The sequence below is a fragment of the Cricetulus griseus genome, chromosome 3 (genome assembly GCF_003668045.3).
Source record: "Cricetulus griseus strain 17A/GY chromosome 3, alternate assembly CriGri-PICRH-1.0, whole genome shotgun sequence".
Taxonomy (NCBI): domain Eukaryota; kingdom Metazoa; phylum Chordata; class Mammalia; order Rodentia; family Cricetidae; genus Cricetulus; species Cricetulus griseus.
This window is the reverse complement of record NC_048596.1, coordinates 92,720,243-92,747,697: the sequence shown is the minus strand read 5'-3', so window position 1 is coordinate 92,747,697 and position 27,455 is coordinate 92,720,243. Positions and strand designations below refer to the sequence as shown.

Here is a 27,455-nt window from a genome sequence, read left to right as displayed (position 1 = left end):
TTCTCATGATTTCCTCCACCCCTCTGGGCTCCTACAATCCTTCCTCCCCCTCTTTTGTGCTAGTCCCCTGGCTCTGGACCAGTCATTGGTTGCCCACATCACCATAACCCCAGCATATCTTGCAGGCAGAACAGATTGTAGGTCAAAGGTTTCTGTGGCTGGGGTTATGTCCCAGTCCCACTGCTGGGAGCTTTGCCTGGTTACAGAAGATGGCCAGTTCAGACTCCATATCTCCCATTACAAGGAGACTTCACTGGGGTCACCCTCATAGATTTCAGAGAGTGTCCGCTATGCACTATGCTAGGTTTCTACAATGCCCCCCAAATACACTTGCTCAACTATGTTCACAGAACCTTTATTCATAATAGCCAGGAACTGGAAACAATCTAGATGTCCCTCAACAGAAGAATGGATAAAAAAAAATGTAGTTTATTTACACAGCAGGGTATTACTCAGCTTTTAGAAACAATGGCATCATGAAATTTGTAGGCAAAAGGATAGAACTGGACAAAATCGTCCTGAGTGAAGCAACTCAGACCCAGAAAGACAAGCGTGGTATGTACTCACTTGTAAGTGTACATTAGCTATTAAGTAAAAGATATTTATGCTACAATCCTTAGATCCAGAGAGGCTAAGTTACAAGGAGGGCTCAAACTGGTGAACTGGGAGCAGGTGGGGATGGGAACAGGAGGGTTCAGGTGTGGATCAGGGGTAGAGTATTAGGAGAGATGACTGAAATTTGTGGTGGGGGCAATGTAGATTTTTTTTTTTTAAGACAGGATCTCAGCTGGGTCTGGTGGCACACACCTTTAATCCCAGAACATGGGAAGCAGAATCAGGTAAATCTCTGAGTTCAAGGACAGCCTTGTCTATAGAATGAGTTCCAGAACAGTCAGAGTTACATAGAGGAACACTGTCTCAAAAAACAAACAAACAAAATTCAAGAAAACAAAAAGACAGGATGTCATGTAGCCCAGACTCATCTTGAACATATCATACAGCTGAAGATGACCTTGAACTTCTGATCCTCCTGTCTCTGTCTCCCAAGTGCTAGATCTCATCTAAGGTAGAATAAAAATGGGCTTTTGTGTGTGACTGTTCACACCACAGACATGTTGGTTTGATTCATTTTCCACCATGCTTCTCTCCAGGGGTCATCTTTTCTAGAGACCCATCTTCAGTTTCCATAAACAGCATGAATTCTTATATGGAAAGTTCCAGAATGACAAAGGCACTGAGGATGCAGGGTGAATTCAAAACCACTTTCAAGTCATCTTAATGTTTTCTTCAAAAGCCAGTGAAACATGCTGTACCCAACCAAGCCAGCACACAATGCTCAATTCTGAGGATGTGCTGAGATTCCCACAGCCTTTAAATAAGAACAAATTTTCATCTAAAATTACTTTGTGGCTTTTTTCTATTGACATTGGAGGATCTGTTTTAAAAAATCCTCTGAATAGTTATTGAACATTCAAATTAAATACTAGAGAAAGGGGAAGGGATGGGGGGAAAAAAGGTACTGTACCCCAAATTCCTTTGCCAAGGGCACAGAGTTAGGGACTCAGCATATATTACCATCTCCTTTTATGCTCCTAGAAAGTGGATTAACATCATTAAGCAACAGACTTCATCTCCAGCTCTTCCCTCCAAAAACAGCCACACACTCTACCTAGCCATACCCCCTTAGTCTTAGTTCTGATAACACAACAGTCCTGGCCCAGAAATCTGTTATGTCTCTTACTGTCTGGGCCAAGTGTTTCCAGGTTCTTGGCCCTTTATTTAAGAATTGTCCCAAGGGTGCACACAGATTGCAAAGTCACAAGGAAACTTTATTTAAAAGCAAAGCAATAATTCAGATGAAAAAGAAAGACACACTGCTGATTGTGACACCAGGCCATGTGAGTGAGAATACTCAAGGGACCCTGGTTATTGCTTGTGTCTTCTTTTACAGAGCTCAAGAAAAGGAGGAGTTAGATTGTGAAAGAGATTCATGTCATTGCTTCTCTTTTGATTGACAAGCTTGGATTACATAAGACTGCTTATTGCAAATGCCCCTTGCTGTGATGCATGTGATTTTAATAATATGCATATCCAATTATGCATAGGCATAATATGGCAAATTGGGTGTTCCTCATAGGTTCACTCAGAGGACACAGTTTGTCTTACTGAACATGTACCCAAAACTAATTCAGGCCAGATGGACCCATCTCCTTTCATTTCAGGGTATACTGTAGGACATATTTGAATCAAACAGGGCATTATCAAGAAGTTGCTAAGGGGAATAATATATTTCCATTGTTCAAAGAAGATATACATGCAGGTGGGGTATGCCAAAAGGTTTCTTAGGTGCATTGTTAGGAGTGTGCATAGCCAAGCCAAGTAGACTGGGATTGCTAAACTTGCCCCTGTGTTTCCCTGCCTCATTACCTGTCCCCTTATGTCTGTGTCTGATCCATGGGATTACAGGGGATCAGAACAGCAAGAGGGAAAAGCCTTTCTGTTTGTTCAACTGCTTTATTGACACTTGTTTCTTCTCTAACACATTGAAACTTCCTGAACAGATGGGGAAGCACATCACTTTCAAAGACAGCCCATGGTTTGGGATAGGATAGAAAAGAATGTTATAGATCTCCTATGGCTCTCACTTATGGATCCCAGTTCTTCTTGTTGGAACCATTAAGAGGAAATCCAGCCCCTCTTCTCTATTCATGCCAACAATAGTGTTCCCTGACTATTATTTTCTCCTTTGTGCTCACAGACTTACCAGGCACTCACTTTTCCTATGATTTTCCCATGGTGGCTTGTCTTCTCGATATTTAAATTACAGCTACTTCCATGTCTCAGAAATCCAGATGCCCAGAATAGAATTTGTATTTCAAGTAGAGGAGAAGGGCTGATACAACACCCTTCTTTTCAAACTATACCTCTGTTGGTGTAGCCTAATGCAAAGTTAGTTTGTGATAGCTATACCACATTTTGTCTAAAATAAGAATAAAACCCGTGATTCTCACATGCATTACATCTACTTTAGGAATTGTATCATTGGCTTTTTTGGTTCTCAAATAATTTATCTTTTTTTTTTTTTGGTTTTTTGAAACAGGGTTTCTGTGTGTCTTTGGAGGCTGGCCTGGAACTAGCTCTTGTAGACCAGGCTGGTCTCGAACTCCCAGAAATCCTCCTGCCTCTGCCTCCCAAGTGCTGGAATTAAAGGCGTGCAGCACGACCACTGCCTGGCTTAAATACTTTATCTTAATAAATTTATTTTTAATTGAAAATAGATTCCTCTCTCATACAATACATCCCAGCCAAAGTTTCTTCTCCCTCAACTCCTCATAGCTCCCTCCTCCACCTCTCCTCTCCTCCAGACCCACTCCCCCTCCATTTCCTCTTCAGAAAGGAACAGGTCTCTAAGGGAGGACATCCAGACAAGACAACACAGTAAGACAAAGCAAAAGCCCTCATATTTAGGCTAGACAAGGCAACCCAATAGGAAGAAGAGTCTCAAGAGCAGGCCAAAGTGTCAGAGATGCACCCACTCCCACTGTTAGGAGTTTCACAAAAACACCAAGCTAACAGCCATAACATATATGCAGAGGACCTGGTACAAACTCATGCAGGTCCCCTGTTTGCTGCTTTAGTCTCTGTGAGCCCAGCTTAATTGATTCAGTGGACCATGTTCTCCTGGTGTCCTCCATTCCCTCTGACTCCTCCCTCTCTTCTGCAGTGTTCCCTGATCTTTGAGGGGAGGGACCTGATGGAGACCTCCAATTTAGACTCTCCCTGTACCTTCTTGCATCCGCTGCTGGAGGAAGCCTCTCTGATGACAACTGGACAAAGCATTAATCTATAAATATAGCAGAAATATCATTAGAAATCGTCCCATTGCTTGCCAGTGTATTTGGTTTCACCCTCTCCAGTCTCTGGTTCCTGACCATCCAGGTAGTGTAGGGCAGTGCTCCCTCACATGGGGTGAGCCTCAAGTTAAACCAATCACTTGCTGTCCACTTCCACAGGTTCTGTGCCACCATTGTCCTGGCACATCTTGCAGGTAGGACAGGTTGTGGGTAGAGGATTTTGTGTCTGTGTTGGTGCCTAGGTTTGTTTCTCTTTCTGTAGCCTGCAGAGTACCTTCTCACACCAAAGAGACTAAAATGTAGGGGTGAAGTCTTCAAGCCTACACCAGATTGACTTCTCTATGTTCAATGAGCTGACTGGCAGTTTTCCTTGGCAATGGGGCCCTGCTCTCAGTTTTCAGAGGGCAACCTTCTGTCTTAGCATCAGCCTGGATTGTTTTCGAGGTCTCCATGGGACCTCCTCAGCCAACAACTCAACCAGATGTAACCCAGTCCCACCACTTGTAGCCTTGCCTGGCTACAAATTATGGCCAGTTCAGACTCTGTATCCTTTGTTATTAGGAGTCTTCAGTAGGTCACCCTCATAGATTCCAGGAAGTTTCCACTGCACTAGATTTCCATACCACTCTCCCAATGCTGTATATCTACTTTGGGAATTGTACCACTGACTTTTTAGGTCCTCCAATAATTTGTCTAAATAAATTTTTATTATTAACTTTATCTGTCTCACCTGTCAAGATTTTTATGGATTTTGAGTCTGGACTCCCATGTACTCATAAAGTCTATTGTATCATATAAAATCCTGCTTCTTCTTGACTATTGAAAAAAATGGAACTGGATAAGACCCAGGTTATTAAAACATTCACTACTACCGTTATAAATGGTGATTACTTCAGATATGAATTCGCCTTTGCTATTACCTAAGCTAAATCATCTAGATCATTTGCAAAGATTTTAGAAGAGGACTCCCCATATGTCATGCTGAGGTCACACTTACTGTGACCACACAAACTTCCTGTTCTGAGTCTAGTGTCTTGATTAGAAAAGGAAGAGACATTATTCTGATAGCAACTGTTTTGAATGAACCTACTACTAAATGAGTTCTGGTCTGGAAGGGGTGAATACATGTTCATGAGTGCGTGAAGATATTCATGTATGTAGTTCTCATGCTTGTGTAGCAAGCCTACTAAATTGTTTTTTGAAAGATTGGAGAGCACTCATCAGTAACAGCTCCTGATAATATACCTGAGATGAGAACTATGTTCATTTTTCCAAGAAAGTAGCTTACTTTTTTGTACGTGAGAAAATGGCTTTCCTTTGCCATCTGGGACCCAGGACTGCTGCTCTATGGTGAAGCTGTACTCTGTGTTCTCAGTTGGTCGGCTTAAGTATGACAGAAAATATTTGCCTTTGGTACTGAGAAAAGCTGTGTACCGAGTAGGACCTCTCATAGTGAGTTACTGTCACCTCAGTATGTCACAGTGAATGCCTGACAAATTTCCAAACCAACCAAAACCATTTTTTCTTATAGGGAGGGAAAGTGGCTCCATCAAGCTCCTCTTAGTGTTATTATCACCATCGGCCCCATCTGCCACTGCAGCACTGGGATGCAGCTGGCTTCGAGTGTACACAGGTGAGACTAGAGTTCTCCAGCCACCACCCAGAAGCCTTTGAAGGGAAAGCCCTAGTCACACAGAATGGTCAGGCACCCCGATGTCTCCTCACATCTCCAGATAGACACCCCCTTATGAATCAGCCCCATCTGAGTCCTTGCCCATGATCAGAGTAGACTGAACCTGAGACTCAGCTATGCTGTAGTGCATGTGCAAAACAACACCTTGCCTTGCAGTAGGGTAGCACCATAGAGGGGGGAATTGGGAAGATTCTAGATATTTTTGAAGGGAGAAATGACATGACTTGCAGATGTGGGAGGGTGAGAGGAGGAATACAGATACAGTGACAACTAGATTTATAACTCGAGTTCTTGGGAGGTTTCTGCCACACTAAGATGGAAAGGGCTGGATAGCAAGGCTGGGCGCAGGTGAGGGAAATGAGCTCCATTGTAAAGGATGATTAAGATTGAGGTGCCTGTTAGACAACTTGCTAGGGATCTGAAGACGACACACATGTATGAATCTATAATGCAAGGAGGAAAAGAGGCTAGATATCTAAATATTGGAGCTACTAAGTGCCATATTAAGACCAGGTAAGATAGTGATGAGAAATTTGTTTTGACCACAAAGAACACTGTTAATTCTCTTGTCCATTTCTAGGGTCAAAAAAATTCTTCCTTAAAGGGAACCAACCTAGAATCTTTTGAGAACATGTCATATGGGGGAAGTGTGGGCTGATCCCAGCCTCCCCCATTACCCTGTGAGGGCTGCAGGTTCACTTGTGTCCCAGCAGCAGCTCAGAAAGTGTCATCCTCCAGGCACACTTCCAATGCAATTAATCATGTTAATACCTATAAATAAAGTGCAACCAACAGTTACTTTAACGGTGCATGCTAATTATCAGTAGGATTGTTGCTGAAAGGGGGCCTCTATCATGCTTTTTATTTTTTGCCCATTTTGCCATGTCTTGGGATAGTATGAAGAATACCATTGGGGTGTCTGAGGATATGGGATGAGTAGATCATTAACAGAGGCCATGCTACTAAAAGACCTGGTTTAGGCCCTCGATGTAATTGTTATGGGTGAAGATCAAGGACATCCAGGAGGAATCTCACAACTCGGATTGTACTAGATGCTGTTTCTTACAAGGTTTTTATTTTTGAAAGGGGTGCTTTAAAAATAGGGTTTCTCAGTGAGCCAGTCACACTGAGGAAAATGATGCTGGGAGGAAGAATAGACAGGAGACCAGGACTTCCATAGCCTTGTGGCTCATTGGCCTGAAGCTCAGCTACCTGGACAGCAAGCCCCAAGCATCTGCCTTGTGTCTGTTTCCCCAGTGCTGGGGTTACATACTTATGTTAGCACACCATGCTTTTGATGGTTAATCTCTGCTCCTCATGCTTGCAAGGCAAGGACTGTACTGCCTGAACTATCAAAACAGCCCCTATGTGTTATTTAACCCCACAGACAGACGGACAAATAGAGCTTTTTGGTTTTTCCAGACAGGGTTTCTCTGAATACCCCTGTAGACCATGCTGGCCTTAAACCTGGAGATCTGCCTGCCTCTGCCTCTGGAATGCTGTCATTAAAGCCTGCACCACTACCATATATCCTGTGTTTAGATATTAATCTCTGAAAGGAGAAATCTGAGAAGAGTTAACTGATAGATGGCATTGCTTATCTAAGGTTAAGTGAACACTCAAGGCTTTAACTGAGCTTCTATCAGTTACACAGTTATATTGTATGTCCAAGCTTTGGGGATTTTTAAATACAAAGATTTAGACCATTTATTTTTAATGTCATTATCAAGATTTGCTTAAATCCATCATCTTATAATCTGCTTTTTATTTCTATTAGAGTTTTCTGTCTGACCCTATTCCCTCACCATGTTTACCTACCCTTTTTGATTATGTATTTTCACACACCTATATTATTTCATGTTTTTACTGTTTTAGCCACAAACTCCTTGTATGTATTACATATCATTAACATGTATAAGTCAACTTAAAGTGATGCCATTCTACTTTTACTATACATCATGCAAAAACCACACAATTTTCGTCTTCTATCTTCTAGTGAGTAACATCAGTAAAATGAGAATTCTTTTAAATATTTAGTTATCAATCCTAGGGATGATTCCACAATCCACTTGGGTTATGTACCCCTCCCTTGTCCCAACAAAGCACCGGGTAGTGAACTAATATTGTGGTTAGCATAGTTTCCAGCAGCACCCTTCTAGGATATCACAGATTGGGGACGGAATTCACTAGGAGAATGCAGGAAGAATATAAAAGTGCACTAGCTATCCAGAAAATACAACTAACATTGACTACTACAAGAACAGTCAGTGACAACAGAGTACAGGTTGGCAGTCAAAGAACTTACACACACTTCTGAGAGTTTCCCAATGTCCTTTGCTGACAGTGCTGCACTTGGCCACATCAAGCAGGAGTCAATGAGGCATTTCTCTGCATGGCATCTTGCTTCCCCTGTGTCCTCCAGGGGACTCAGTACCAGTGATGCTTCTGCATTCTGATAATGTCTGGCTGAAATAGAAGGCAGGAATTCCACCATTTCTTTATATTTGGCTCTTCTCAGCATTCAAGAAAATTTACTAAGAAACTCCATGCTCCTATACACACTGTTTTCTCAGTGCTGGCGCAGTCACATTTTGGACTAGATAACTGAGGCTTACCTGTCCAATATTTTTGCAGCACTGGATTCTTTCTATCTATCTATCTATCTATCTATCTATCTATCTATCTATCTATCTATCTATCTATCTATCTATCTATCTGTTAGATGTCAGTAACACATCCCAGTCCTGAAAGTGACAGTCAGAAGTCACTCCAGATTATGTCAAATATCTTCTGAGGAGCAAATTCACTTCTGATTGGGAAGTACTGATTTAAGGGAAGATTCATGGACATAGAAATCCACAGTTCTTGATCCCAAACCAGCATCAGATGATGGTGAGAAAGCAACATGACCATCAGATGCCAGGGTCTCCTGACCCACTGCCTGGGAAGCTCATGGCTCCTCAAGGGATGATGGCTCTGGGTTACTATTGCAGATTCATCCCCAAGACCCTAGGGGTCTTATAACCAAAAAAGATGTTCTAAGAATAAGGAAATAAGGAGATGGAAAGATTGCCCAATGGTTATTAGCGCTTGTTGCTCTTGGAGAAGACCTAGGTTCACTTCCCAGCATCTACATGGTGGTTCACAACTACCTGTAATTCTAGTTCCAGGAGATCTGCTGCCTTTCTTCTGATTTCTGTGGACACCAGACACATGGTGCCCATCCATACACACAGGCAAAACACATGCATAAAAAATAAAAAAAATTAAGTGAATGAATTAATGCATGCCCTAATGATTATTCACAGTGTTACTCTGTGGAAGAGTGGCAATAGGTTGTATATTTAGGAGGTGGGGAGGGGGTGGGATATTTTATTGCTTTACTTAAGTCTTTCAGTATTCAAATTTTACTGTCATTTTACTTTTTAATACTTACCTTAAATGTCCTGTGTTGTGCAAGCATGTCAATATGTACATGTGAATGCAGGTACCAGTAGCATCAGTTCCTCTGGAGTGGAAGTCACAGGAGGTTGTGAGAGTATCACTCTGACCCACTGAGCCATCACTCCAGTGTCATTTTATTTTTATTTAATTATTTTATACATAAGTACTTCTATGAGTAAAATTTTAGAAAAGCTTTACAGGGTAGCCTTCTTCCCCTCCCTCCCTCCCTCCTTTATTTCTTCCTTTTCTTTCTTTCTTTCTTTCTTTCTTTCTTCCTTTTTCTTTCTTTCTTTCTGCCTTCCTTCCTTCCTTCCTTCCTTCCTTCCTTCCTTCCTTCCTTCCTTCCTTCCTTCGCAGTCTCATGTAGCCCAGTCTGCCTTTGAACTTTGATGTAGCCAAGGAAAACCTTGAACTTCTGATCCTCCTGCCTCTGCTTCCCAAGTGCTGGCAGTATGCCACTATCCCTGGTTTATTTGTTGCATGCTGGACAAGCACTATACTAACTGAGTCACATCCCACACACACAAAATTTCTTTTTAGATCACTTGAAGATCAAGAATGTTCCCTTTTGGCCATGCTTTGTTGACTCCCATGGGAGGAGGCCTGCCCCTGTCTGAATGGAGACTGAGGAGGAGTGGAAGTGGGGGAGGAAGGGGGAGGTAATGGGAGGAGAGGGGGGAGGGGAACCACAGTTGGTTTGTAAAATAAATGAAAAAAAATTTAAAAAAAGTATGTTCACTTTGATAGTTATTTCTTTAACTTATATGTTTTTAAAAATACAGTTATGGATTTTAGTCTTAGAATTTGGTTGTTGTTATTTTTCCTTTTAAATCATGAGTACACAGTCTTACAATAGAAATATTTATGAATGGAACTCATAGCGGGGGTGAGGGGGGAATACCACCACATACTTAGTATAGAAGGAATCTGACACTTCACATTTAACTATGCTCCTAGAGAGACAAAAGTAGAATGAGTGTGTTTCACATTGCAAATCTTTCAGAGTGAGGTACACAGTGTGAGCCCCCAGGAAATACATGATGAGAGAATAGACTATGGAGCCTTTATGGGCATGATTTTGGCCAGTTCTAGGATTCCTTTTTCAAATTGGAATTCTGTGGGCAAGATGGGGTAGGATAAGAGAGCAAGGTGCTGTGGAAAGGAAGACCAGAAATCAAGGACATGGGAGTGGACTTGGGTATGACAAGCAAAGAGGGGGTTAGGCTTCTATAGAAGAGAACACAGCACCACACAGCAGCAAGAACCTACCGTGTGTGAAACCTCACTCCTGTGCAATGGTCCCCAGCCTGTTCCCACAGGGAAAGGTCTGGCCACCAAGTCCCTTGAGGTCAAGGCTCCAGAAACCAGGACAGCTTGGGCTGCAAGGTGAGGTGATTTATTTGCATGAGCCAGGCGATGCTTGAAGACACAGACCAATCCATCTGCCTTAGCTACCAAACAGATCCTTTACCTCCTCCTCCTCCTGTGGAAGCAGTCAAGGCAGGAGGTTGGCAAGGTGACCTTCCAAAGCTGAATCTGTGCTTCTAAAAATAGAAGCATCCTCCAAGAATCCAGAAAGGGAGGGGAGGCTGTGGATGTTGAGGGCCAGAACCCGAGTCCCCGGAGCATTGTCAGTATGAAACCGTATTAATTAGACACGCACACCCAGATCTATAACCTCAGGTGTCTCACAGAGATTGAAACTAAATGAACTGGCTTTTTTACTCTTCCTAGTTATACTCTCCAAGGCTTTAAAAGAGGGGAGGGGCAGGGCAGAGATTCATATCATCTGACCTATTTGGATTGGCTGTACATTGCCCAAGGAGATGTCTTCCCCAGGATCCCAGTAGAGAGAATGGAACTCCTTGAGATATACTCACAATGGGATGTGACTAAGTGGCACCTCAAGGAGCAGACATCAAAGCTCCCTAAAGTCTAGGTTCTGAACTTTTCTCCCTGCATGGGTATTGTGCAAGACTCAGTTTGTGTCCCAGTGTGTCAAGTTATGTGGGAACAGTATCCTTGTCCAAAGCTAATTAGGGGCTAGAAGACTCCATGATCCAACAAACCACATGCTACTGATGTACAGAGGTGGTTTGCACTACTAAGGGTACAAATGGCAATGTAGAATGTGGGGAGACTGGGTTATGCCTGAATTGTGGGGAAAATGTGCCTCATTTGACTGTTCTGTGGAGAGGGCAAGCATATGGGCTAGAGTGAACTGCTGGAAAGACCACAGGAAGCTCAGCAGGTTGCAGACAAAAGTCCCTGAGCTCTGCTAGGGGGAACAGCCCTGTTAGCTCCTTTTTACCTGACTTTGTGCTGAGAGCTCTCTCTGAATTGCAACAGCCATGTGAATAGAGCAATGGGGGGCGGGGGGGGGGGGTTTCGCAATCTGGGAATGCTGCATTCTGGACTCTGGGAACGTGTATAAGAGTGTACATGTGGCCGGGCATTGGTGGCACATGCCTTTAATCCCAGCGTTCGGGAGGCAAAGGCAGGCTGATCTCTGTGAGTTTGAGACCAGCCTGGTCTACAAGAGCTAGTTCCAGGACAGCCTCCAAAGCCACAGAGAAACCCTGTCTCAAAAAACCAAAAAAAAAAAAAAAAAAAAAAAAAGAGTGTACATGTGGGCTGGGTGTATGGTGGCTTCCTGTGAACAGCCTCTTCAGCTCTACCATCTTAAATTTGAGCTGTGTCGATGTGGAAGTTCAGGGATGCAGTTTCTGTGTGCCATTAGGACCTCATAAGCTGAAGAAGAGGAACAGGTGTCTTTTCTAACACCTCCCTGCTGCTGGCTGCACATGGGCTGAGGATACTTTTTAATGCTTCTGTCTGTGCTTTCTCAACAGGACAATGTGGATCTTGGAGAGCTTATGTTTTCACTCTGCTATCTTCCAACGGCTGGCAGGCTGACCATCACCATTATAAAAGCAAGGAATTTAAAGGCAATGGACATAACAGGAGCATCAGGTGGGGCATTCTTAAGGTCCTCATCTGGGTCTCATTCAGAATATTATGAAACTCCTATTATGGTACCTTGGGTCTGGAACCAAGTTGCCTAGGTTTGACCACAATGTCTACCAAATCTAAATGCTGTGTGACCTTGGACAAGTCTCTTAACCACTCTAGACTTCAAATTCCCATGGGTAAAGTAAGAGTAAGATGAGTGTCTGACCCATTGAGTTGTTGTATGATGAACTGAGTTAATGTATATGATGTGGTGTATTAAGATACTACATGATGTTAATTGAATCTTGAGCCTTTCCCTTCCCATAATTGGGATTCAACCCACAGTTTGCATATTCTAACTGGTGCTACCCAATAAGTCCTTTCCTCAGACTTCACTCTCTTGAGCTCATTGAAGACTGGAGACAATTCTGAATCCTTATAAAAGTTTTTTTTTTTTTTCTTTCAGTGAACCAAGCATTTATTTACCTTTTAATTGTAAACCCTGACACAAAATGTCTCAATACACAGTACATACTATTCTCATTCATACCAGTCTTGGCCAAGTGGTCACTAATACACAGACCACTGGTACACAGACTGACTGAGCTCAAAGAGCCTGAGATGTAATGGCCTGAGATGTAATGTATTCTTTTGTTATTGCTGGTGTGTGTGTGTGTGTGTGTGTGTGTACATATAAAGACCAGAGGTCAACCTCATGTGTCACTCCCCAGGAGTCATTCCCCCACTAGCCAATCACTACTGTCCGATATCTCTCTGCCTAACCACATGCCACCCTGACTTCTCACCCCTTCCAGAAGGTACTTTAAACCAGATGAGCTGTATCTTTTTTTTTTCTTGCTTAAAAACATCCTGGAGTATAGAACATAAAATATATCAACATCTTGAAGGAAATGTCATCCTTGACTCTGATTTTTAAGAAAGGTTCTCTCATTGAGACCTGAGCTCACTGGATAGGCTGTGACTGGATGGTAAACACCAGGGATGCTCTTCTGCTTCTCATGCACTGGGATTACAAGTGCATGTCACCCACCACGTCCAGGTGTGCTAATGGAAGATAGGATTTAACTCAAGTCTCATGCTTACATGGCCAGGTTGTTACTGACTGATGTCTACTCCAAGATGTTGACACATTCTATGTTCCACACTCCAAGCTGTTTCTAAGTAAGAAAAAAAAAAAAAAAGGAAAACAACAACAAAATGGGATACATCCCTTCCAGAAGGGATGAGGAGTGAGGGCAAATTGGTGAGGCAAAGAGATACAGGCCTGCCTTTTGAGCTTCATAGTAGTGAGGGGCTAGTAGGACCAGAAGTGCCCCCACCAGAACACAGTCAGCCTGGTCACACCTGTCCCTCTACCATGGTTATGCTGTGAACAGTCCCCTGTCCTCCCTCTTGCTGATTTATGAACAGCTTCTCCCTTTGCAAACACTTCCAGGAGCTTCCAGGACTTAAGGCCATCCATCCACTGACAGACTGTCCCATTCTCCAGAAATTCAGAGCACGTAGAGAGAGAAACATCCCCTTCTTAGCAGCCCAATCTCCATGGGTGGCCCAGAGTCAGGGTGCTGAGTCCTATCTCCCACTCCTGGGAAATGTCTCTGTTTCTCTTCCTTTTGCAGACAGACAGGTCCTAAATTATGGTTGGAATATTTTCTAATTTGGCAACAGATGTTTTCACCCTATTTTTAAATTTCATGAATTTTGAGGAGACAGTGTCCTGTATTTTTTCTTGAATGAATGACTTAATCATTCTAAGCAGTTGCTGCCCACATCACATATCACATGAATTAAAATCCTCAAACTCTAGTCTCCAGACAGAGGAAGGAGGTCTTCCTCCATTGGTCACACCCCACCCCTCCAGCATCTGCATTTGTCCTCACAGTGCCCTGTTCTCATGTCTATGCAGATCCCTACGTGAAAGTCTCACTGATGTGTGATGGCCGGCGACTAAAGAAAAGGAAAACATCCACCAAGAGGAACACGCTTAATCCTGTTTACAATGAAGCCATAGTCTTTGATGTCCCTCCTGAAAGCATCGACCAGATTCACCTATCCATAGCTGTCATGGACTATGACCGGTGAGATGCCATGAGCTCTCTCTCTCTTTCTCTCTCTCTCTCTCTCTCTCTCTCTCTCTCTCTCTCTCTCTCTCTCTCTCTCTCTGTCTCTCTCTCTCTCTCTGTACAGTCTCACTGTTTTCTGGGCAGGGTGGGCAGATCAGGGAGCAGCCATATGCTCATCTGACACAGAGTGACCAAAGGGGAAGCCAGTGGAAGACAGGCTGACAGGGAGTCACATTGTCCAAACCATGCTATGGAGCCCTTTCACTTCAGTACTTCCAATACCCTCATCTCTCCTTCCCCTCTCCTTATCTTTCTCCTCCACCCTCCCACGTCCCACTGTCACACTTCTTTCCATTCCCGTTTCTGCACACTTCCTGGTGTCCCTATGTGTCAAACACAGGCCCCACAGGCCTTGTTTTCCGTTGAGCAGCCTGACTCCTTTAGTGGAAAGCTTCTATTCAAAACACAGGATGATTACTTTAGCCACACCATGAATGTTTCTAAATATATAACTTCAATCTTTTTTTTTTCCTTCTTGCACTGTGTTTAATAAAGATCATTTCCATCCACTTAAGTCTGAAAGCAAACACAGAAATGTTCTCTTGAAAATGCTAGGATCAGTATAGATGACAGGGTACATTAAAATGTATAAGATGCTAGACTTTTTAATTAATACAGCACAGAGAAGATATTTATAACCTGCATTGTAGCCAATTGTGTATTTAAAGGACAGATTTGAAAAACAGTCATTTTAATATGCAAAGGAAGTACCAACGGGGAATTATACATGTTAAACCAGTCATTAGACTGAAATGCAAAGTCTCTTTTTAATTAGAAACCTCCCACGTGGTCTGGGCACAATTATAAAAGAAAAAAATCAGTCTGGCTTCTAATATCTCACAAATATTATTTGTACCTAAAATTTTTTCCATCTACCTCTGAAATGTCAGCATAGCGGTACCAGTGACCTCAGTGCTTTTCCAATAGATCCCTACACAAAGCATGTTTTGTCTTCTGACACAGTTGCCCATGAGTGTGACAGCCCATCCTGGGCACAGACCTTGTCCTGTCTTTTTCTGGACACACACGACACCATAGTGCCAGTTCCCAAGAGGGGATGCTGTTCACCAGTTGTGGGAGGCTGGGCTAGCACTTCCCAAGCAATTGCCAAGGCTCCTGCATCAACAAATCTGATTATATGATCTCTGCCTCAATTTAATTATCAGTAAACTCATGAATCTGGCCTGGAAAAACCCATGGCAGTATCCACAGGGCCTCTGCATGCATTTGATTTTAATGAGCACAGACTTAAATATCCCAAACACAACATCCTCATCCCTTCTCCTTCTCCCCACACAAACAGAATAGAAACCACTCATCTTTTCTAAGAGGAAAAAAGAACTCACCCCAAAGAGCCAAAGAATGGGCCACATACTTAATAATTATTTCAAGGGACTATTTATTATTATTGTTGAGGAAAATGTAAAATGACTCAAAGCAAGACTTACTCACAAAAAGTTTTAGGCTGTTAGCCCTAAGTTGAAGGAGCTGGGTGCCTTTCACAGTTGAGAACTCAAGTTGGCTCAGAGAAACAAAGTGGAATGCAGAAAGAAAGATGTGGAAAGGATGGCGGTAGTGGTCTCTATTGAAGCACCCAGTAGCTCTCCTCACTGGGCTCTCCCTGGCCATCCTTGGTTGCCTCTTGTGGAAATTTGAGTGGGTGTTACATCACACACTTATTCCTAAGGGCTTCCTTTCCATTCCATATATCTGGAAGCCGGCTTAGCCTCCAGACCCAGAAGTGCTATCATTAGCACACATCAGGGAATTCTTTGGGCAAAGGTTCTCAGGACCAAATGAACCCATGTCAGTGTTAGGGAGTTGGATACAGTATTAAACCCTAAGTCTTTCTGCTGTTTAGCCTGGACTGTAGTTTTTATTTTAAGAAAAATAGTTTACTACTTCTGAATTTCCTCCATTCATTTGAGTTGTTGCTTTTGCTTCCACATGCCAAAATTTTAAGAAAAAACTATTGTGGCCCATTTTCACAGTGTAGGTCACAATGAGGTCATTGGCGTGTGTCATGTAGGCAACGAAGCTGAGCGGCTGGGCAGAGACCACTGGAGTGAGATGCTGTCATATCCTCGGAAGCCCATTGCACACTGGCACTCTCTGATGGAGGTAAGACCTACTGCCACATGTTCTACTCTGTGGATTAAATGCTGTGCTGCTGTTAACAGCATGAATGTGCCAGGCTCTTCTATCACCAGCACTGTCCCTGGTGACATTTCCCAGGACTATTGGGACTTGCATAAAATCTAAGGTCCAGTATATTCTTTCCACCAGTGTAGAATGTTTGGATCAGGGATCATCCCTCGTTTTTAATAACTTTTAAAAGGATCAGGATTCTCTGACTCCATGTTACAACTTTGGGCTGGCATTCAGAGGGCATCTGCATGAGACAGAGAGGGAACTATGAGTTTTAGGACTGCCTCTGACCCTAGTGTGCAAGTCTTCTGTTGGTTAGCATCAGGTTCAGGTTTTTTTGTTTTGTTTTGTTTTTAGTTTTTTTTTCTTCTCTCCATTTTTTATTTAAATTAGAAACAAGATTGTTTTACACGTCAATCCCAGTTACCTCTGCCTCCCCTCCTCCCCTGCCCCACCCCCAACTAACACCCTACCTATCCCATACCCTTTCTGCTCCCCAGGGAGGGTAAGGCCTTCCATAGGGGGTCTTCAGAGTCTGTCATATCCTTTGGCATAGGGCATAGGCCCACCCCCATGTGTCTTGGCTCAGGGAGTATCCCTTTATGTGGAATGGGCTCCTAAAGTCTATGCCTATGCTAGGGATAAGTACAGGAGGACCCGTAGATTTCCGAGGTCTCCTCACTGACACCCACATTCATGGGGTCTGGATCAGTCCCATGCTGGTTTCCCAGTTATCAGTCTGGGGGCCAAGAGCTCACCCTTGTTCAGGTCAGCTGTTTCTGTGGGTTTCACCAGCCCAGTTTTGACCCGTTTGCTCATCTCTCCTCCTTCTCTGCAACTGGATTCCAGTTCAGTTCAGTGTTTAGCTGTGGGTGTCTTCTTCTTCTACTTCCACCAGCTGCTGGGTGAATTTAATAAAAATAACAAAGCAGAAAACAACAACCTGTGTAAAGGGAATTTTTCTCTTTTTTTACATACAGCAAATCCAAAAAAAAAAAAAAGAAGAAGAAGAAGAAGACAGTGTAGGGTGTGGCACCATGGTCAACAGAAGCTTAGACTTCTCCCACCTTTCTCCTTAACTGTCCCAGAAGTTACCTCATTATGCAATGTGACTGCCAAACTCAAACACATTATCTCTTTCATGCCACAAAAATGTGGAACAAGGCAAGGGTCAAAAGAACACACAGTGCTTCTTTCAGGGTTCACTTTGAGGTCTCCCAAGACACTGCTTCTCATGTGTGATTTAGTCACAAGGCTTTGGACATGTCCAGTTTCAGAGAAGGGCAATAAATATATTCTTTTTATTATGTGTCTAACTAAGAAGTAGGTTTTTATTTTCAAAGAAAGGAAGAATGTATACAGGCCATCATCCTACTACTTTCCCCTCATCCACGCACTTCCCTGTCACTTCTCACTTGTTCTTCTGTTTATCTTTGCTTATTGACTCTTTTATTTGGGTATTCTCCCAAAGCTAGTTTTGATTGAGCAGCATTTCTGAGGATCCCATATGATATAGACACATGAAGCACCCATGTGAGTGAGAGGCCACTTTCTTTTATATATATATAATTTAAATTACAAACAATCTTATTTTACATATCAATCCCATTTCCCTCTCCCTCCCAACCTCTCATGCCCCCCATTAACCCCCCATCCCATCCCCCATCCACTCCCCAGGGACGGTGAGGAGGCCACTTTCTCTTTAGCTCTTATAGACACTGCAAAACAGAAGCTTTTTAAAAATAAATGTATATGTTCATTTACTTGTTGGTGTTGTTCATGTAGAGGCAAATGTGGAGACCAGAGAACAGCTTTGGTAGTCAGTTTGCTCCTTCTGCCAGGTGAGCCCCAGAGATGGATTTGGGGTTCTCAAAATTGGAAACAAGTACCTTAACCCACTGAGCCATCTCACTGGCCCAAGAGAGGTAGTGGAGTATGAGTCATTAAAATAAATGTGTAGCCATAAGTTTTGTCCCCAGAGAATGGGCTACCAGGATACATAGGAGAGGTGCTCATTGAGCTTGCAGGAGACTAGAGCTCCTGGGGATGGGAACACCAGGAAGCAAGCAGGGTCATTGACCAAAGGCATGTGGGTTCCAGGCAGAGAACTTTCCTCTTTTTTCCTAGTATAGTCAGCTTCTCACCACATAGACATCCTGAGAGCAAAAGAGAGCACTGCCCAGTGTGGGTACCTCTGCTCTTGACAGGCAGTTGTGATGGAGTAAACATACAGGCACCTAGAAAGGAAGAAAGGCTCCATCCCAGGTCTGCAGACAAGGGGTTGCCTCCTTTGAGGGAATGGTGAGACTCCAAGCATGAAGGGTAGTAGTTATATTCAGTGATAGAGTAGGATCCTGTAATTTACAGGCCCTGAGTTTGTCTCTGCCCTGGGCTATAGAAGCTAAACCTCTCTTTTCTGGCATCAAAATTAATCCCTATGGGAGACATCAAGACCTGCAAGCCACTTGAGAAAGAACCAAGGGAACTATGCCTCATTTGCTCAGCTCCTGGTGGAATTCTCAGAGGACCCCATATGTGGGCTTAGTAAATTGCCCATGGATACCATTGATGAGTGGCAATGAGACCCATTGCAATCTACCTCCTGTACCCTTAGACGTCACTTCTGACTTCAATTCTCCTTTGTGGTCAGAAATGTCAAGGCTCTGTGACAAGAGTTGAGAAAGGAGTAAGGTCCACAGGGACTGAGAGATGAGCCTTGACTTTTACCAGTGGCCTTGGGAGACAGTTATCCTTGGTGGGGTGTGGCATGCCAGGTGTGGGCTAGGAGGCACGGTGGAGGTTTCCTCCACCTCAGAGGGAAGAATGTTATGCAATTCAGGTCCCTGGGTGGTGCTCCTTAAATCTTTAGCGCCCAGCTTTTTGCAAGTCTGTGTTCAACAGTTATGTAAGTGAGAAGTAAACATCTTGGGGGTTAAAGTAATAAAACTTGGGAATCATTTGTACAGTGGCTGGTGGTTTCTCAATGGTTGCAGTGGAACTAAGGAAATGAAATGCCTATGTCCCTGATATGAAAGGCAAGTGAGGCTGCTCCTTCTCCGTGGCCTCTTGCCTGTCTTTGAAGTCATGTCTTGAACTCTAAATCCATCTCCAGAGGGGGAATGCTGCCTTCTCTTTTAAAAATAAACATGCAGCTGGCAAAATTAGGGCACTGGTACCAGATGAGATTAAAGAAGGTGGGAGATGGACTGTGCTTTGTCAGCCAATGTATGGAAGGAGGCAGTCACAGGCAGGTCTGGGAAGTATGTGTGCTGGAGCAGGATGGACCTAGATTCACACTGCTGTGCAGCCACGTGCTGGTTGATTGTTCTTCATCTTTGATTTTTCTCATCTGTAAAGTTGCCATAATGCCTGTCTCTAAGGGTCATTGTAAAGATTCATTTTTTTAAGGGGTGGAATGGTTGAGGTGGGTTTTCATGTAGCCAGTGTTAGCCTTAAGCTTGTTATGTAGTCAAAGGCGACCTTGAACTTCTAATCCCCTTGCACCTCATCGGTGCTGATACTGTAGGCATACACCACTACAACTATTTTACACAGTTCTGGGGATTGAACCTTGGTATTTTTCTTCTGAGCAAGTACTCTACACACTGAGCTGTATCCCCAGCACAGATCAAGTTAATCTATGAGAATGCAGTTCCATGGCTGGCACCTAACCAGTGCTTAGTAAAGTTCTCTTTATTGTGTATCATATATTCTGATGGATTGCTGTCTTCATGGGACTCTGTAACATAAGGAAATATAACCATGATGCTTTTCATGATGACAGCTAGGAGCCCCAGTGAGCATCATCCCAGGTTAAAAGAGTGGCTCACTCAATACTTGATTAGACATGGATATATAGATTTTTTGTTTATGTTCAAGACATGGTTTCTATGTGTAGCCCTGGCTGTTCTGGAAATTACTCTGTAGATTAGTCTGGCCTTAAACTCGGAGATCCACCTGCCTCTGCCTCCCAAGCTGGGATTAAAGATGTGTGCCACCACCACCTGGCTCTGGTATACAGACTTAAGGTCTACTTCCTATTCCTCTTTAACTCTACTATAAAGATAACCTGCTATTATGCTCTCTTAAACCAAAAAGTGCACAGAGCAGAAGGAATAAAAGTGAGCATGAGTTTGGATTTAGTGTGAAAAGAGGTTGACCTGACAGAAACTCCATGCTGCTAGGGACCAAGGGACTAGGTTAGAAATGAACCCAGTTCCTGTAGAGATCAAGCCATCTAATCAGGGCTATATCCAATATACCCTGACATTGCCAGGGCAGATAGCAGATGGAATCTACAGAACCAATGAGTTCAAAATCCATCTCTCTCTCTGGGACTCCGCATGGCTTCTCTGCACACCCAAAGGTCAGCCAACACTCCCCCTTTACTCTTCATAATTTCATCAGCTCAGAAAACTGGGTAAACTTCCCAGAGCAGTTCTCCTGGGGCTTGAAGGTAAGAAAGGCACTTCCCTGGGACTGCAGAAGATGACAGAGTACTAAGGGCTCCCTTAACATAGCATCTTCCTCTGTGCATCCAAGATAAGATGGTGTTGATCTGGTCACATCCTCACCCCTTTCTCACCCTCCTGACAGTCAGGTTGACCTGCATCCAGAGTTTCCAGAGATTAGCAGGCAATAGTTCTATGTTTTTCATGGCTTCCCTGTAAAGTGCTATATAATGTCTTCATTAAGACTTGGAATTATAAGAAACTAGATGCAGATGACATCTGATGGAATTATGCTTATTTTTCTAAAATGATAATGACAGATAAGCCAATAAAACATATAGTGAAAATTTTATGTTGATTCATAGGGTGTAAAATAGCCTCATTTATATTATTATAATACATATATTTATATAATTATATATATAAATAATCCTATACTAGGGTACTCTGTGTGGATTCATCTCCCTGCCCTATTGCTTAGACTTTGTACAGACAAGTACATCAGGCCAGAAAAGATTTATGCCAGCATGGCTAGCTGCTGAGATCACCTGATTAAGCCTGCTACACCCTTTCCCCAGGACAATTACAATCCTGTAATGATCAGAGTTCAGCTTTTTCTCTGAACAGACATTTCTGTTCCACCCAGTCCTGCAGCCCTTTAGTCCCAAGTAAACACACAGAGGTTTATGCTAATTATAAATTGTTTGGCTGATGTCTGGGGCTTCTTATTGGCTAGCTCTCTCTTAATTATTAACCCATTTATATTAATATATGTATCTCCATGTGGTCTTGGTTTACCAGAGAATGCCCAAGCCTCTTTCTTCCTTGGCAACTACATGGCATCTCCCTGGCAACTCATTCTCTGAGTTCCTCTTCCCTGAATTCTTCTAGTCTGGCAGCCCCACATATACTTCCTTCCTGGCTACATCTTGCCTGTCCATTGGCCAAAACAGCTTTATTCATTAACCAGTAAGAGAAACGCATATTCACAGCACACAGAAAGATATCCCCTATCATTTGTCTTCCTCTGGCTCAGTAAGACTATAAATTTTGAAGAACCTAAAGCATACATCAGTCACCAAGTCTCACCTTAGAGTTACACCAATGTCCCCCTTTAAAGCATCTCTAGATATTTTCTATCTAGTGCTCAACAGAAGTCTTCAATCTACACATTCCCAGGATAAAACATCTGATCTCCCAGACTGGGTCAAAGAAATGTAACTCGTAACCCAACAGTGTAGGGAGTATAGTTCTTGAGTAAGGTACTGACAAGACAAGGAAAGTCAACAGAGTAATTGTGCTGTTTCACAAAGGTGCAAGAGACTTAAATCATCTGGGAAAGTTGCTATTCACAACAGAGGAAGGCAATGAGAGCAGTTTTCAAGGAAGGATGTCATTGGAAAGGATGCATGGAGCTATGGGAGCCTGGGTGCCATCACAGGCCTGTACAGATACATACCTTCTTCTCCCTCTTCCCTGTAGCTCCTGTTAATCCAGGGCCCATGATTGCACTTAGTTCTTCCTTCAGTCCATCTGAACATATGGTTTCAAATTTGGGGTGAACCAGAATCACTTCTCTCTGCTCCCAGACTTTCTTGCTCTGGGACTTGGAATGGCTTCACTGCATACCCCAAGTTAAGCTATGAGAAATGCAGCTCCACAGCTGGTATCTAACCAGTGCCCAATAAAATTTTTGTTGTTAATGTGTGAAGTACATACTGATGGGTCACTCTGTGTGTTCATGGGACTCTGCTAAAGGTTCTCTAGAAACTCCCCTTCTAACATAGTATTATTCTTCTTCACCTAAGGATTATGACCCATATGCCAAGGTGTCCCCTGAAGGTTTTAAGGAAATGTTTAGAGATTAGAAGTCAACGCAGCCCATCTCTAAGACTTTTTCTATGAGTTGTTGACTATGTTATCTCCCTTCATTTTGCATTAATTCAGTGCATAGGACATTATTCATAAACAATGAAAAACCAACCCTGTTTACATAGATAGTGAGTTATAGCTGATGAGTGTAGGGAAAAATTAAATGAGCTGTATAGTAGAATCAACTGGATTCCCTTTGTGCTGTAACTGCAGAATCTCCATCCAGTGGAATCCAAAGTAGAAACAGACAAGGTGTAAAAGTTTCTGAGAGTGACTCTGTAACAGGTGTTTAAATGGAGCTGATTCTTAGGTGCTAAAGCTTTGGTTACTTCTCTGTTTAGAAGAAGTACATGAATAAAGATCATTTCCCTCTACCCTCCCCATTAATTAGCCAATCACCATGGCTTTGCATTTTGAGTACAACTAAGATAATATTCAGTACAACTGAGAGTCCTTAGTAAAGCATGGGGCTCCCCATGAACTGATATGGCTGGCTGGGTTCATAAGAAAGAGGTAACACACAGACACCCTGGAGGCCAGTAGCAGTACCCTGAGTGAGAGCTATATGGGAAATGACAAGAACACTAGCCCTCGAGTTGGCTTTTCTCACAAGGAAAATAATTCTGTACCAATTTTGTACAAAGGCATTCCTTGATGCAACATCTCTGGAGATGAAGAAGAGGAAAAGAAAGGTATTTTTTTTTGATAGTAGGAAAGACCTGCTTTTGAAATTTCTTGAACTAAAAAATAAACTGCTTTTTAATGGTGGGATATAGTGTAACAGTGTGCAAGAACACTTGGCACATGTTAAACTCTCTACAAAACTTTCCTAAAGAAACAATTATTAATGTGCAAGAAACAGCTTGCATGTTGACACCAACATAACTAAAAGAAAGACATCCCACTCTCAGGATACATGAATGTTGTTTACAGTTAAAAAAAAAAACCTGTTTTCCTTTTGTTTCTATGTGATACTTTTCAGGGAGAATTCAATTCATACTTGGAACTGAAGGACCTACAGAAAGTTCTTCATTTAGGATTGTTCCCTGTGTTGAAAAGACAGTTTCTCATCTCAGTCATGTGCCCATATTTCTCCATCTCTGCCCCCATATTTCAATTGATTTAAAATGAAAGTGAATATTGAGCCAGCAAGATGCTTAGCTGGGAAAGACACATGCTACCAAGCTTGATGACCTAAGTTTAATTCCCAGGACTCAACCCTCAGAAGAGAGGACCAAACTCCTGCAAGTGGTCTTCTCACCTCCACACGCATGCTGTGGTACATGCACACTCCCTATGCACTTCATATGCGTGTACACACACACAGACACACAGACACACACACACACAAAAAAAAAAATAAATAAATAAATAAATAAATAAATACAAATAACTAAAACTTGAAAATAATTTAACATTAGTACCTTTAGTAATTTTGGATTTTACTCCTATCACTGATTTTTAATAAATCCCTGCTGTGTGTTGAAAGTTGGCAGTCAGAAATAGTAGAATAACACCTTTCACCCATTTTAAGTATAGTTGGGGACATGATATGTGATAACATTTATAATTGAAAATCTTAAAGGGGACTTTTCTCAAAACTATGAAAACTTCACAAATTGTTGACAATTACATTAAAAAAAAATCTCAAATTGCAAGTACAATGGTGAATCATACTCTGACTGTCCAAAACAAGTTTTCTGTATGAGACAGGAAACATCAAAGTAGTTTTGCTTTGTGTGGCTGAGGATCTGAATGTCACCTGATTAGGTACTTTAATATTGATAAATAAATGTTCAGATTGACAGTTGATTAGAGAAAGGTCATAAAACCAATCAAGCAAGTAAATGCCATCCAAAAAGATTAAGACTGACTACAAATTGTAAAATGTAAACATTCTGGATTTTTCTTCCTGTTATTAATGCTTAATGAAGTCTCTGCAGGGGACATGGAAATTTGGATCCAATGAAATCCACATCTGTTTGTGTTTTTCTCTGGGCCTTATCTATATTTTATCTCGGTGATGGGCTGAATGTTTTTTAAAAAGAAAGAAATCTTGTTTCTTTGCCAATGAAGTAGTATTAAATGTTAGGGAATGATAGGTGAGGAGTCTCTGCCCCAGTGGGTAGAACTAGGCACTTAAAATGGAAACATACCACATAAGTGCACAGAAAGAAGGGTGTGGCCTGTGAAGGCTTAGAGCTAGCCCTCACCAGATATCAGAGCACTGGTGCCTTCACCTTGGACTTCATAGTCTCCAGAACTGTGGGTAGTAAATTTCTGCAGCTTATAGATGATCTAGTCTAAGGTACTTTGAAGCCCAGAAGACCAAGGGTCCCTCCATATTATCTTTGTTCACAGTCACATTAAGAAACAAAGATGACTTGGTTCAGGCAATACCTCCTTGGTAAGGGAAAATGAAATTGCCCTAGATAGACACTCAGAATTCATCAGCATGGTACTGGGCATCATTTTTTGTATCCCAGCTCTAGAACCTTCTGTGCAGGGGTGATGAGTAAGCCTCCCTCTAGTGGAACTGATGTCCCAGAAGGGGATAGAAGAACTCCTCACTGCAAACTTTAAGGACTGGTGTAGGGTCTTGCATAGAGGATCCTGGCCTATCAGGCTGGGTCACTCGGGTGATAGAATTGAACTGTATGTAAGTGCTTCTCACTTTAGTACACAAGGTCCAGGAATGAGTTGACAATCAAGGCCCCTTGGCTATGGAAATTGCATCACAGGATCCCAAAGCATGAAGCATAGCCATAGGAGAACAGGCCCTCTCTTTCCCCCTTGAGCCTTCAGGGTGATATCACCATACCTGGGTTTCTGGTTGAGGCTGTAGAATTTGATCTTTCAAGTACATTTTAAATTCTGTATTCATAAAGGTTGCAGAATATTCACTTCCAGGATTAAAGCCAATGGCTCTTATGTTGCTATTTACAAATAATGTGGAATTTGTTATTTTTTACATATTAAACCAACATATGTGACTTCAGGCTTACCTATATAGAAATCTCATCAGTAAAGAGAAAGAAATTACAACTGAATGAAGCCCTATACTATCAAAGAAACAAAGAAAAATTAAACACACTGACATCAGTTCTCTGTTTGAGTAAGACAGAATCTAAGTCCTTATCCCTGGCGAAACATTGCATCAGCTCCCAGCTTTTTTGCTTCTTCCATACAGCAGTGGGCATAAAAAGAGTTAACAGCAAAGACCTTGAGAAAGTCTCTCCTTGTTACAGGAAAATCACTTTTAGCTCCAGTTGCTGCTGTCGGAGGAGCTGCTTGAAAAGTAAGAGAGGGAATAATAGGGGGAAAAAAGGAGTTTTGGATCACATGGGACTATTTGAGGACTACTCAGTCTGGAAGATGTTCCTCTTACAGTTTTAGGCCAATAATTCTCTCAAGCCCCCAAGCACAGATATATAACTTCCCCATCATCACTGATTGTGTCTGAATTCATAGGTGCCCAGGACACTGCCCTGTTGAGTGTCAGCTCCGTCAGTAGCAGAAATTAAGCAGAATCAGTACTAAAATTAACCCTAGAAATAAATGGTGTTGAGCTCTAAGCACAGTGCTAAAGGAGGAAATTCATCAAGTCTTACTCAGCTGTGGACCCTGAGTGCAGCATTACTGACCTTCCAGGCAAGGTATGCTCCCTGGATTAATAGTGGCAACCCTGTGAGATGGGTAACCAACGGCTTTCTGATTGGGACTAAGGCCCGCTCCACCTGACAGAAATCACTATATGCCAGTTAAGAGCCTGTGGATAAGGACATCATAGGCCCTAGTGAAGAAGCTACAGCTATAGTTTTGTTACGTGATTATGATGTGATTTAGGGGAAGAGGACACTAAGAACACACAGACAATGGTAGAACCATAAGTTCTATAATGAGCACTCCATACGACAGGGTAATATGGAAGCAGCTAAGCAGTATATCTGGACCAGATTTCAGGCTCCCCTCAGTCCTAGAAGGAATGAGAATTGAGCACTGAGCTCCCTGTGACTCTAACACCCTCCACACTCAATATATGCTCTCTGTTTTTAGGTTTTGTGTGACTAATGGGATTTGCTTGCTGGATAGCTATTGGGGTGGGCTGGGGGTTGTTACATTAGACTACTTCTTATGACTAAAGAAACTAAAAGACTAGAATAGACTTGGAACACAGACAAGTGCCAGAGCAGCAACCAGACACAAGGCATGGAATTATTTAAATTTGTATTAATGTATATTAATTATATAATAATGTGCTTCATTATATTTTCATTTTTTATTTGAATTACAAACAAGATTGAATTACATGACAATCCCAGTTCTCTTCTCCCTCCCTTCCTCCCCTACCACTCCCCCAACTAAAACCCTACCTATCACATATCCTTTCTTCTAATCTACACCTGACTCATCCTTTCTGCTCCCTCATGACCTCTGCATCCTTCCTCTTCTTCCTTTGGCAATCTCGTAGCTCCCTCCCCCCTCTTCCCATGCTCTCAATTTGCTCAGAAGATTATGACCCTTTCCCCTTCTCCAGGGGACCAAGTTTGTCTCTTTTAGGGTCCTCTTTGTTTACTAGTTTCTCTGGCAGTGTGGATTGTAGGCTGGTAATCCCTTACTCTATGTTTAAAATCCAAATATGAGTGAGTACATATCATGTTTGTCTTTTTGTGATTGGGTTACCTCGCTCAGAATGGTTTCTTCGAGTTCTATCCATTTTCCTGCAAATTTCAAGATTCTATTGTTTTTTTTTTCTGCTGAGTAGTACTCCATTGTGTAAATGTACCACATTTTCTCTATCTATTCTTTGGGAGAGGGGCATCTAGGCTGCTTCCAGTTTCTGGCTATTACAAATAGTACTGCTATGAACATCGTTGAACAGATGTCCTTGTTATAT

The 27,455-nt window shown here is 42.4% G+C and overlaps 1 protein-coding gene across 1 annotated transcript in view; it reads left to right on the top strand.

The window, feature by feature from the left end:
- Syt9 (synaptotagmin 9) overlaps positions 1 to 22,554 on the top strand; it is a 143,589-nt gene extending 121,035 nt beyond the window's left edge. The window contains exons 4-7 of the mRNA XM_035441624.1: positions 11,844 to 11,964; positions 13,871 to 14,042; positions 16,079 to 16,208; positions 22,495 to 22,554. Of these exons, the coding sequence (XP_035297515.1) occupies positions 11,844 to 11,964; positions 13,871 to 14,042; positions 16,079 to 16,208; positions 22,495 to 22,554 (483 nt within the window). The remainder of the gene's footprint in view (positions 1 to 11,843; positions 11,965 to 13,870; positions 14,043 to 16,078; positions 16,209 to 22,494) is intronic.
- The last annotated feature ends 4,901 nt before the right edge of the window (positions 22,555 to 27,455 follow it).